Here is a 13,214-nt window from a genome sequence, read left to right as displayed (position 1 = left end):
ATCTCGTATGCAAGAGACGTGCGGTTGCATCGTGTGTGACCACATCAATCCGCATTCGAAACTCCTCCAAGTCTTCGTCTCTCGTCTTCCATCTCTGTCGACCTCTTTGGTTGGTGATACTCGCACTCTCTCATCTCTTTTGTTTGCACTTCGCACTTTCGGACACCAGCAGACTTAAGCGATGGTTCCTATTAAAGCCGCCTTATTGTATTCAAATCGGTCCGAGCAAACAGCGTCCATCTCGCGGAAACCGAAGCTTCCCTCATTAGAGTCTCATCGCTTATTATTGCTCCCATTGTCCCAACTATTCCCATCTCGAATTCCAATTTATACCTGCAACCTTCCAAACTCGCTAATTTCTCAAGTTTTACTTTTTTCTTTTTAAAATCGTACAATAAATCAAATGCAACTTTTAATTCTGACTATATTCACTTTTGTACAATTTGGCTAATTTTCAAACATGACTTCTATCGGTTGACGAGAGGGAATTATATTAATATTTCCTGAATCGCAGACCCTTTACAGACCCTTCGTTTGAGGAGGCCGCCACTAATTTGACAAAATTTGGCCAATTCCGAAAAAGAGTCATTGACCGTCTAGACACTGAGGATAACGAAAAATTAAGTTTAAATAAATTCAGAAAGAAATTGAAAAATCGATGTTTGTTACTTTCTATACAATAATAAATATAGGTACAAATTGTCACATATGTTGCGGATTTGTTTGATTTTCGAAAGGGTAAAGAAACTCTTGCCAATCGGTTGAAAGAAATATGAGACAAATTTTAATGTCCGATGAAGATGAAGAGGGTATAGAATATGCGGAAGAGGAGTAAGAGAGGGTATAAAGGACGAGAAGATACTCCTTATAATACCGGGAATTTTTTCTCGCGAGTTGTCAGTTGCGTCACGTCGCGGCGACTACAAAGTCCCGCCAACTCCCCGTTTGCCACACAATACTTGCATACCTACTTATTTTGTACTTAAGTATTGTACAAGGCACTCACTCACTCGAACGTCAAAAACTCTCCTTCTCTACATTCTATATCTGTATACGGTCCTGCCTGCTGTTACAGACTTGAAACAAACAAAGGATTAATAAACGAGCAAACTTTTTTTTCTATATACTTCTTTTCTATTTTGCTTATAGACATATTTTTATATATGAGGAAAATATGCTTTTCTGACAAAAGGCGTAACAATTATTAATTCAATACACGGAGAAAAAGTACTATCTATAAGAATTTTTTCGCTATACAGCCCGTTTGCACCGTGTGGATAAATTTAATCTTCCGAGAGGTTAAAGGCAGTTCTGCGTCTGCGCAGAAGCAAACATCCTGCGCAGACGTAGAATATATCTACAGCCTTTAACCTCTCAGAAGATTAAATTTATCCAGACGGTGATAACGGGATTATAATAACTAAACATTTAGTCAAAAATAGACGAGCGATATATCTTAATGATGAATATTGAAAAATTCATCAAACTCAGAAAATTCAAATGACGATAATTCAGAGCCAAATAAAGATTTTCTAAAGTTTCAAAATGCATTTTCAAGGGAAAAATGGTACTTTCAGATACTGTAACGAACTTTTTGAAAAAAAAAAATTATCAAACAGTTGGGAATCATGTTGGTTTAATGATGTTTATCAATAACCTGATATTGACTAAATCAGGGAATAAAAGAAACAAAGTCCACATCTTAAGTTATGATAAAAGTAATTCCCCATAAATAAAACGATTTTGCAAATAAGTGGAAAAAAATACGGATAATTAAAAGTGAAATCGTGGAAAAGAGAAATGAATATTTCATATATATATATATATATATATGTTTGATGGTGATATGGAGGATGTTAGGATCGTTATTGTTGGAGATTTGCATGAAGAATTTGAAGATTACGATGTGTGGAATATTATCCACATATGGCTTGCATGATACACACGTCTTGAGTATATATATGATGATACAGCTCTCGAATTGAGCGAGGGCTGTCGATTCGTTAATTATAATTGCGCGCGCTCGCAACCGCAGAATGAGCAGACTACCGAGAATCTGAGGGATTTCTTAATTGCGTTGTCTGGTTATACACACTCGCACGAGTCGACGCTATTGTCCGCTTTGCTGAAACGTGCTGAAACGATTGCAATTAGCGTCCTGTTCTCTCGCGCGTTAATGAACTAGAGAAACGTTATAGTAATCTCGGGAATGGAATTATAGACATATACGACTCGCGTTCATTATAATATAATTTAAGAAAATTTTTCCCTTCTCTTTGAAATTTGGGTATTAAAAGATAAAAAGTTTGCGAAAGAAAAACAAGTTTGCTTGAAGATAATTAAAATCCCTTTTCTAAAGAATCACTTTGATTAATAGATTTATTTAAAATCCAATAAATTTTGAAGAATACAATACAATTTTCAATTCCATTGTGTCTGATGGTTTTCTTGATGGCGAGATATAGTTTCTATTGTAGAAAAAAGAATTGTTTCATTGACCCTGATTAAAAAATGGATTACGCGTCCCAATTAAAAATGTTAATCGCCACAAGTGTTGTGTTTGATGAAAACAATTCATTGAAGCTATATATATATATATATATTTATTCCAACGAGGTACGTCTCTCTCGACTAAGAGTGAAACAACGTGCCATCGATTATGCGAACGATTTATGGGACGACCCGCGAATGCATATATACGCTCCCTCGACACGAGTTGCACCGTGTCTACCATCCGAGTAAGTAACGTCTTTGGCGTTATTGCTCAGCAAGTTACACGAAGTTGCGTCAGCGCATTGTTCCAGCAATAATTCCTGCACCACTTGCGTCCTTGGCTGATTTTTCTTCAGGTTCCCATTCCCCCGGCGCCCGTGATCCTTACCCGCACCTCATTTTTCCATTCTCTTCCACTTTTTTTTTCTCTTCTGTATAATGCACCTCAAGGGGAAAAATTGAAAATAGTAATCGAATTCTCAAATATGATAATTGGAAGACAAAATTGTCGGGACTGATGAAGGTCAGAGATATATGTGAAGCTGATGAAAAATAATTGAGTGAGATGTAAGGAATCTGAGAGATGAAGATGATGTATGGGGGTGTGTTAATGAATAAGAATTTGAATTTTTCGCACCGAATACAGTAGAAGAAGGCGGCCGCTATTCGAAATTCAAAGTTGGCGCGAGCGATCGTCAGATCGTCTTAATTGCCGCAACTCTTGGGTTGATTTTCAAGAATGCGACGGGACGTTAACCCTTAACCACCAGATGATCCGACCGATAAGTTCCTGCCTGCTGTCTCGCGTTATTTTTAAAACTAAGACTCAACCTTTTCAGTTTTTGTCACCAATAAATGAAAAGGGAAAAGCAAAGAATAAAAAATATTATATATAGGTATTTCTAAAAACGATGTAATAATAAATTCTTTTTTATTATTGTTGCAGGTCAATCGACCACTAACGATGAAGAAAGAGGGAATTCAAACCAGGAATCGGAAGTTGTCTTCGAAAAGCAAAAAAAAGAAGGCTGGAGGCTGTTTGGGACTGGGTGGTGTCATGGGAGACATGATCAAAGCCAGTGGGCATCTTGATCTCGATAACAAACCGTTTCATTCTGGATTTGGTTCTCCAATGGGTAAGTTTCTAAATTAGTATATTATGTTTTTAAATTAATTCATTTTCTATATAAAATCCTGAATCAATTTCTTGTATTTTAATTCTATAGAAGTTTTCAAAATAAATTTAAATTTCTAAAATGTCTTTTATATCCTCTAGTAATTGCATTAAAATTATTTATATTTTAGCATGTATTTTTATACTTTTCTTTTTCTACACCATAGAAAATTTGTTTTTTTACAATGTTTTGATTTCTGTGATTTCAGGTTCATCGCAACATCATCATCCAATGCATCCAATGCAGCATTATATGTACCACCCGGGAGTCGGTGTACCCGGCGGTCTTCATCAAGGATTTGCACCGCCGGCGCCACCTTCGATTCATCCTCACTCGCATTCACATTCTCATTCTCATCACATGACGAGTCTTCAGGGTCTTCAATTAGCAGCCACGACGAACGCTATGGTGAGTCGATTTTCTAATCTTTCATCAAAATTATTCAAAACAGCTTGTACAACTGGCGCCTCTCAATAATCCGTTCTCACAAGCACACCCCAACCAAAAAAACAGATTCTACTTTTAGAGAAATTTAAATTCAATCCATGAATTGGAAGATAAATGACGTAAACAAATAGTTTCATTTATTGACTGTTGAAAATTTTGGTTTGTTATCAATGAAGAGCTTCACGGAATAACGATCTATGGCACAATTGAAAAGTTTGGTTATGAGCTTTCAAAAAACGTAAATTTTCATAAAATTGGTAATAAGTATATGTAAACTGTTATTTATTACACGCTTAGTAACTATTACTAATTCTATTAGTAATAATAATTAGCTTACAATTGTTATCAATTTAATGAAAATTTATGTTTTTTGAAAGCCCATAACCAAACTTTTCAATTGTGCCATATATCGTTATTCCGTCGAGCTCTTCATATCATATATCGAAAATCTCGAATTGAACACCTGCAATAATAAAGAGATGAAAAAACTCATAAACATTGAAAATATTTAAATTTTACATGGAAAAAATTAATGACTATTTTACAGAAATGAAAATAAATTTTAATAATCACTAAAACTCCCCATAAGTTTTTTTAGTTTACAAAAATATGTCTCACCTGGTCTCACGTTAGCAGCTGTCAAGTTTCGGAAACGAACATAACCCTATTGAGTTGAAATCATCTGATTGGCTGAAATAAATAACGAGAGCTTATTTTGAAGTATTTAATAAAAATAAAAGCATATTTATAATCTTTATTAATTTTTTTTAATAAAATTTTTAATACGTCGTTTCGTATTGAAAAATATATGAAAAATCTCAGAAATTGATATAAAAATTGAAATTTATTTTCAAAATATGAAGATAGAAATTAAAATTAAAAAGGTAAATTATAAAATGTGCGAACTGAAAAAACGGACACGGCCACAAAACCGTCGGAGGTGCTAGGAAAATTAAAAACTTGGATTTATTGATAATTTTCATCACATTTATTATTTGACCAACTGTTAAATTCTTATATATTTAAACATAGAAAATTTTCACCCAAAAGTACAAAAAAATGCGTTTTACAAAATTTTCGATTTTTAAAACATCAATAACTTTTTAATTCTTAATTCAAATCAGTTGATCAGGTTCACAATAAATTTATGTTCCATCATTTGGGTTTTTTAATGATTCTTCAGAATCTCTCGTATGGATTTTTCAAAATTTTAATTTTTTCAAAAAATAAAAATTCTAAAATGGTCAAAAATTAAAATTTTGTTTTCTTGGCCATTCTGAATGTTTTTAGGACCCAAATGATGCAAGAAAAAAATATAACTTCCTGCCATCATTAAAATTTTAAGGGACTCAAGATAAAGGTGGTGCCTCCCCTTAAGGCTAAAGTAGTGGTCAAAAATACAAAAAAGAAAAAAAGATTTGAATTAAAAATTCGTTTTTATATATTTTGAAATCTTGATATTAAAACACATGAAGATATATAAAAAACCCAAATGTGAAAATTTTTACATAATAATTTTTTTTATGAATAAACAAAAAATGATTCCAGGAATAAAAATATTATTTTCTTTCTGTTACAGAGTGGCTGGAGATCGGAATATACATGAATGGAGACCGTTGATTAGCATTAAATAAGTTTTTGGGCGAAACCCACTCCACTTTTTTTTGTTTAAAAAAAAGAACCTTTTTCTCGTTGGTCCGATAAGAGAAATTATCGGGAGAATACATCTAAATAAACTATAGAAGACATATGTAATAGATGAGCGAATGTTTTGTAAATATGTAAGATAAAATTAATATTTAGGGCCATTGCGCCCCGGCCCCAAGTACAAAAGAAGTCATACTTGTATCGAGTCTTATATTGTGTATATATAATGCTATATATAAATATATAAATATATATTATTAATAATATAATTATATTAAAACGCATTCGCGTTGTGCGAGATCGTCACGTCTGCGGGTATTTATATTAGAGAAAATCCGCTCATTTTTTATGTCTTCAAAGTAAACTCTAATCTCTCAGGCAAAATGTTTATTTAATTTAACTTAACTATTAATTATTTATTACTTATTTACACATAACTTTAGTGTACATGCAATTAAATTTTTTTTATTTAATTTCAATAAAAATTTGATTCCTTATTATAAATATATGGAGTTTATTTGGTTGTTTCAAATAAACTTTTCTCTGAGGGAATAAATTATAAAATATCAAATTAGAAAAAAAATGATATATTTCATCAGTTAAAAATTTTTTGATTGTTTCAATCAATAAATTAGATTTCAAATATTGACAGAAATTTTTTAAAATGAAACGAGAGGATTTTTTTCGCGGTGTAAACGATTGTTGAAAATAATTGTTAGGGGGATGAAACCCAACGATTGGTCAATTGACTAATATATTTTTGACAATCGAGACGCGTCTTTAAAAGTGAGCCGCTGACGTGAACGAGGAAGCTTAGTTAATCGAAGGTATCGTGCAATTTAAGATAATAAATTTTTTCCAAGTGCGCTCGATCGGACGCTCTCGCGCGTCGACTCTCTCAATTCAAAATATTCTAAAAGTATCAATTCTTTCAGGAGGCTGTGCAAAAGAAATTATTTTGAATTTTAATGAAGCTTTTAAAAAAAAATATTGAGTAATATTTAAAATTTTACAAACTTTTTATCAATATAATTGTCCGATCGTGTCACTGTTGTTTTGTGTGTTGTAATGGTTAGTGATAAAAAAAAAGATATTATCCTTGTAAATCATAATGGTTCCCAGTGCGCGCCATTAGAAAATTCTCCTTTAAATTTTATTTATCAATGTGAAGATAAAAAGATTTCTTTAAATGTGAAATCTCTGTATTTTTCATCAAGAAGAAAAGTTTATTTATAAATTTAGACAAATTTTAATTTGTGACAATTATTAATTTAAATGATTTTCGGAGAGATGGAGAATTTTCTTTTGAGAAAGGAATCCCAATGCTGTCGCCAAATGTGTGTTTGTAATTTTCGGCAAGCGATGAAGATATGACAGCGTTGTGGCGATTGTTGACTGGGACAAAAAAGTAGCTCAAATAACGAAAGGATAAATTAAATGAATAGGAAAAAAAATAGTCAAAGCCACGAACCGAGAGGCGCGCGGAGAATTGTAAATTTTGTATCTTCGAGATTGTGTATCGTGTTATTAGTAATTATAACAATTACAAGTGTTGGTCAGATAGCGATTGCGAAAAAATTTTCGCGCTGCGAATGGCGACTGTGCATAAAAAAAAATTACTATAGTGTTTTAATCACATAACGTTTTACATAGATAGTCAAAAGTATTAAGATGATGAGAGAATATATCGATAAAAATACGTCATTGAACATATAAATATATATAAATAAAAAAAAAATATATATATATAAAACACTGTAAAACTCTCCGTTGCGTTGAGTACCGCATTGTGATTTTCGATTTCTAGAAGTTAACTCGTTCTAGTGTAATTATGATGGATTTTACGGCGCGTCATCCTGTTGCACTTTGATGCGATTTTCTAAAAGACTGATAAATACGAATGAATAAAGGGGAATGAGAGAGCGGGGGATTTTTGAAAATCGCAAATTCGAGGTGAGAGAGACGCACGTAGGTGTTTTGTCGACATTTAAGCCCGCATATACATACGTGAAAAAGAATTGTATCTATTAAAATAGTATTATTAGGATGTAGCGCGTAGAGCCTGTGCGATATTGTCCTTTTTCATGAGGCACGAAAGAAAGTGAATAAAAAAACAAACAGATTTAATAAAGAAACTGTCATTTTGCTGCGACCATACGATCAATTTGCTATACACACTTTGCTAAGTACACATCAGGCGTTCAAAATCGCGCGGAAGCATAAATGGTGTAAAAATGTATGTAAGATATTATTGTAAAAAAGGTTTTAACTTAAAATAAATTAAATGATAATAAATCATACCATAACTCGTTAGTTTTATTTTGATAATTATTATTCCCATCCTGACATGCCTGTTAATAATAAATTGATATACATTTAAATAAAAAGTAATGTGCTAATTTCTTTAATTAAAATAAATAATATTATTTGTTCTTTATTGCACTTTCTTGATAAATTAGGTGTACAGTAAAAAGTACATTGATACAATATTTTTTGTTACATTAAAATTTTATTCTTTTCAACAATTTTATTCTTTTTTTGTTAATAAACAAATTTTCGTTGAACTGATATTTGAAATGAAAATTAAACGGTCTCTCAGATCGCTATCTAAATATTTTTCGTTTATTACTTTTTTTTAAAGTAGAATAGAAAATTCAATAGCTTATAAAAAACTATGACAATTTGATTTAAAAGTTTAAAATTCCTTAAATTTTATAATGTCGATGAAAATATTGGGATCAGAAATCATAGGGAAAATACAAAAAAGGAATAGCGATTGAATAAACCAGGAATTAATGGCGCACTCACAACTTTTTGGCTGCCTGCTTGACTGCGCAGGTTACCATGGCAACGCAAGGGTGTGAGTGAGACAGAAAATTTGAATATTCAAATTTGAAAATTTCTGTCGCACTCACTTTCATGCGTTGCCATGGTAACCTGCAGGCAGCCAAAAAGGTGTGAGAGCGCCTCAAGCATAATTTTTTAGCACCTAACAGTTTAAAGGTTTGATTTTATTCATTTTGATTTTCAAGTCATAGAAGTTGAGGCTATTTTTTAAATAATAAAAATTAATCAAGTACTGTTCCTTTTTTGGGGATTCTTTCTATTCATCAATATCTTTGTCAATTATTAAAGTTCAAGTGTTTAAATAATTTTACTTTTTTCAAATCTTAAAACTGTTTTAGATACACCTATTCAACTTCACAAAATTCACTAGAATTTTTTTAAAAAAAGATATACTATTTTTTATGAAAGGTATTTTTCTAAAATTTTGAGTTTTTTTTTGGTGTTCCAATTTTCTGATCAGCTTTTTGATACAATCAAAAAACAAAAATGCTTTTTTCTCCCTTGTTATAAAACGAAGTAAATACTACATAATAAAGTTATTTTGTATTATAAACAAATGTTTTAGCAAAGAAAAAATAATTTTGGGGTAGTTTTCTACCCCAGTTAGGTTTTTAAATATGAACCATTTATACATATGGGGGATTCCAGGTGAAGTGATCAAGGTAAAAAAAAATTTGTAGTAGATGTTAATTTTTAGTAAAAATATATTTTTATTTAGTCCAATGTTTTCCGAAGGGGAGGGGATGAAAGTTTTGGAATTTTACGGTACACTGCATGTTTTAATAATTTTTTTTTTCTTAAATAGCAAAATAAAACTTTTTTTTATCAATATCAGTTAAATTATTTTTTTACTATTTTTCAATATTTAAATATTCTTGTTCCATTTTTTCAACTGCATATTTTTGTAGGAAAAAACTTCAGCTTTCGATTAAAAAAAAAAAAAAAAAACGTATACCTTTCACCCCGAAGAAGTCAAATTTTAATTTTGAGTTTAATTTTTTTTGGTCAAGAAACTTTTTTTTCTAAAATGCATATTACCAATCGAAAGAGCATAAAAAATCTTTCGAAACTGATATTGATAAAAAAAATTTTATTTTGATATTTAAGAGAAAAAAAAGAGAAAAAAATTACAAGAAAAGAACCATTTTTCCCATTTGATCACTTCACATATAGTGAAATCCCCTATAAATATTAGGCTTTCTAGGGTTAAGTAGAGCTTTAAGTGTGCAATGTCTAAATTCGAATTTCTTTTTCGCAAAACAAGAATAATGTATACACTTCAAGTCTTGCAGTGACACCTACCATAAAAAGTTGCACTAAATTTGCAAGTCGGTATGCAGCATCTACAGGTCAATTTATTCGAGGCAGGCTACTTATCCAATGAAATAAAAAAAAAAATGAAAACTAAGATTGTTCATTAACTTTTCGGGATTATGACTGATATTTGAAAAACGATAATAATAATAATTTTTCACCAGAAGTTAAAATAATTGTTAACATAATTCCAAAAGAAATATTTCTACTCTTAGCAATGAACCTGTGGGACAGAAAAGATTAAGAGATCTAAGATGATTTACATTAACCCTTAAACAAAAAAGCCAATACAAAACTTTAATCAATATTAAATATAATTAAATAAAATTAAAAAATAAATCATACAATGAAAGAAATTGATTAATTTGCAAATGTCAATAAAATATTACTCATGTAAATAAGATTGTGGATGATGGAGCTCAAGTTTTAGGAGACCTTATCGAAATCGATTCCTGGGTTTGAGAACCTCTTATATATAGCTCCCTACCGTTATCGAGTAATTAAAACGTCGTGTTTCTTGCAAGGACGACACGGTGCATCAAACCGTTTAGAATTCCGAGCTTGTTATACGGCAGTAGAAGGCCTGCAATTTGTCTTATACCCCATCCGGTGCAACATTAAGAAAAAAAAATTTTAACACACCCACTATTTTTTTTCTTCTTCATTCGTTTACAATAATAGTCGATTAAAAAAGTATGTATATTATCATTTATTCGAAAAAAAATAACTATTCTCAATAACTTTTAAATAATTTACATATTCAAGTTTTAAAAAAATATTTCCCGAAGAGTAATAATAAATTAAAAATTATCGTTTTTATCACATATATGCTCTAAATAGGTGGTGAAAATCTGTATAAAATTATTCCGAATCTAGATTTATAGATATGAAAAATAAAAAAGGCAAATGATCGATACTGATCAATATACATTGGTGTTAATTAAAAGATGCAACTCAATTAAGCTTATCGAAGATACCAAGTGTTTTTGCATGTAAATCAAAATCGATTTAAGATCTCTATCAACAGTAAATGTTTCATGTTCATTGGTTGATCTCTTTTCTCCTCAAACGGGAAATCGATTAATAATATGTGACATATTCAAAAGCGAACTTTGGTCTCCATACTAACAACACTCAATTCATATAGTTAATTACAAAATTAATTAACTTATTATACTATTATTACTCTTCAATAGGTACCTACTTTATTTTTATATAATTTTTAGAATAGAAATTTCTGAAAGTTTACTTTAAAAATTAATATTAAATTCTGGAATTAAATCAATAATTAATATAAAACTGGGACGCATTAATATCGGAATTTTTATGGTATCGAATTTTTATTTAGCAGAATTTTTAAAAGTGGATTTTATAATCAACCTATATAGTTTTCATATCGAAGAATTTCTATTTAACTAAATTCCGATTTAATTTAACTTTTGTGGGTATAGCAGATTTTTAAATATACATTCAATTCTCATATAATACAATTTCCATTTAACAGAATTTAAGTCCAGCAAAATTTTTATAAAAAATTATTTTTGTTTAATAGAATTTTATTCTTATTAAACAAAATTTTATTAAAGAAAATGTCTTTTTTTTATTTAAGTTAAATCGCTATTTTTCACAAATTACGTAAGTTTCTTCCTTTAAAAGGTAATAATTGCGGGTTTATTTTTTTTAAGTTGTTATTTACATTCCCAAGATTAATTTTATGCATCAGAAAAAAATATAGATACGCTTTAAACGCATGAAACTGACTGTCCCCATTTACCCTAAAATTTAGAAAATTTCATAAAATTTGGGGTAAATGGGGACAGCATAGTTTCTCAGAAAGTTTTAAGAAAAAAGTTTCCCTAAGTATATTACTGTATTAAGGGATGAAAAAACTTGAAAAAAATTTGTAGTAGATATATTGAACCAATTGAAATTTTTTTATTTTTTTTATTTTTTTTATTTCTGTATTTTGTCTCGCATTTGAAAAAAAACAGATTTAAAAATCATACCAAATTTTTGGTCTTATTCCTTATGACTCCCATAACAGAAATTCACTTGAATTTTTTATTTTTGTTAATTTGGTTAATAATGACAAGCTGTCCCCATTTACCCAAAACATTTTAAAACTCAGGGTAAATGGGGACAGCTTGTCATTATTAACCAAATTGACAAAATTCAAGTGAATTTCTGTTATAGGAGTCATAAGGAATAAGAAAAAAATTTGGTATGATTTTTAAGTCTGTTTTCTTTGAAATGCTCGACAAAATACTGAAAAAGTTTGACTTTGATTTTCAAGTTTTTATGCATTGAGCGATAACTTTTTTTATCTTGCTGCCAATTGTCAACATAAAAGCTTGGCAATACTCAAAACCTCTTGCAGGTGATCTGAGGTTAAAATATTGACGTAGAACTTCATTTTAAGATTGTAAATTAAGCTCTAAAACCTCTTGTCCCCATTTACCCCAACTGATCCTATGCAATTTTTTAAAAATAAATTTTTTGACAAAATATTAAATTTTATTTCAGCTCAATCGGTCAAGTATTTTGCGAGAAAGTCTATGGAGAATATTTGCATGTAAAATTACAACAATCTCAAGGCCTTAAAATGTCAAATTTCCATTTGAGAGAACTTTTACATATCCGATCATACACTTGATAGAAACACTTCAACGGCAGTTTTAAAATCAACCAATCACAATTTTCTTGATAATTTTTTATTGCGGTGGATTATAAAACTTCCTCTGAAATATTTTGTCCATAATCGAATATGTAAAATTCTATGAAATGAAAATTTGACGTTTTAAAATTTCTTTCAAATGTCAATTCGGACAAATGGAGTTTCGGTGAAATAGAAATTCTCTTACTAATAAAAAGTAACTTATAAGTAGAATGTTTTTAAAATAAAAACTTAGCCGAATAGAAATTTTCTTTAATGAATGATTTCATAATTTTCAATTCGCCACGAAAAAAAATATCACTAGGTCTCATGTGCTCTCTAAATCTGAATTAGTAAAAATGTTTACTAATTTGAATTAGTGACTCACTTTTTGCTTCTGAATTAGTAAAATTTTACTAATTGTTAGTAAAAGTTACTAATAATTAGTAGAATTTTACTAATTGAGAAACAAAAAGTGAGTCACTAATTCAAATCAGTAAACATTTTTACTAATTCAGATTTAAAGAGTGGAGAATATTCGCGTGCGTCTCATAAAACTAAATTAATTGATAAAAATTGAAGTTCTTGGAGTCAATTACGTAATTTATTTTTCCGGATCCCACATTTTACATTCGTAT

General features: G+C 30.1%; 1 protein-coding gene across 3 annotated transcripts in view; it reads left to right on the top strand.

Moving 5' to 3' along the window:
• The window catches only part of LOC127288577 (GATA-binding factor 2-like), a 72,324-nt gene extending 64,256 nt beyond the window's left edge, over nucleotides 1–8,068 (top strand). For all 3 annotated transcript variants that reach the window (XM_051316114.1, XM_051316115.1, XM_051316116.1), the window contains exons 6-8: nucleotides 3,440–3,629; nucleotides 3,877–4,076; nucleotides 5,695–8,068. In XM_051316114.1, coding sequence (XP_051172071.1) covers nucleotides 3,440–3,629; nucleotides 3,877–4,076; nucleotides 5,695–5,721 — 417 coding nt within the window. In that variant the 3' untranslated portion in view covers nucleotides 5,722–8,068. The remainder of the gene's footprint in view (nucleotides 1–3,439; nucleotides 3,630–3,876; nucleotides 4,077–5,694) is intronic.
• The last annotated feature ends 5,146 nt before the right edge of the window (nucleotides 8,069–13,214 follow it).

This window comes from Leptopilina boulardi, unplaced genomic scaffold (genome assembly GCF_019393585.1).
Source record: "Leptopilina boulardi isolate dan_hultmark-lab unplaced genomic scaffold, ZJU_Lbou_2.1 LbouV2_392, whole genome shotgun sequence".
In the NCBI taxonomy this organism is placed as follows: Eukaryota; Metazoa; Arthropoda; class Insecta; order Hymenoptera; family Figitidae; genus Leptopilina; species Leptopilina boulardi.
Note: the sequence above shows the minus strand (reverse complement) of the source record. Positions and strands in the feature narration are given on the sequence as shown.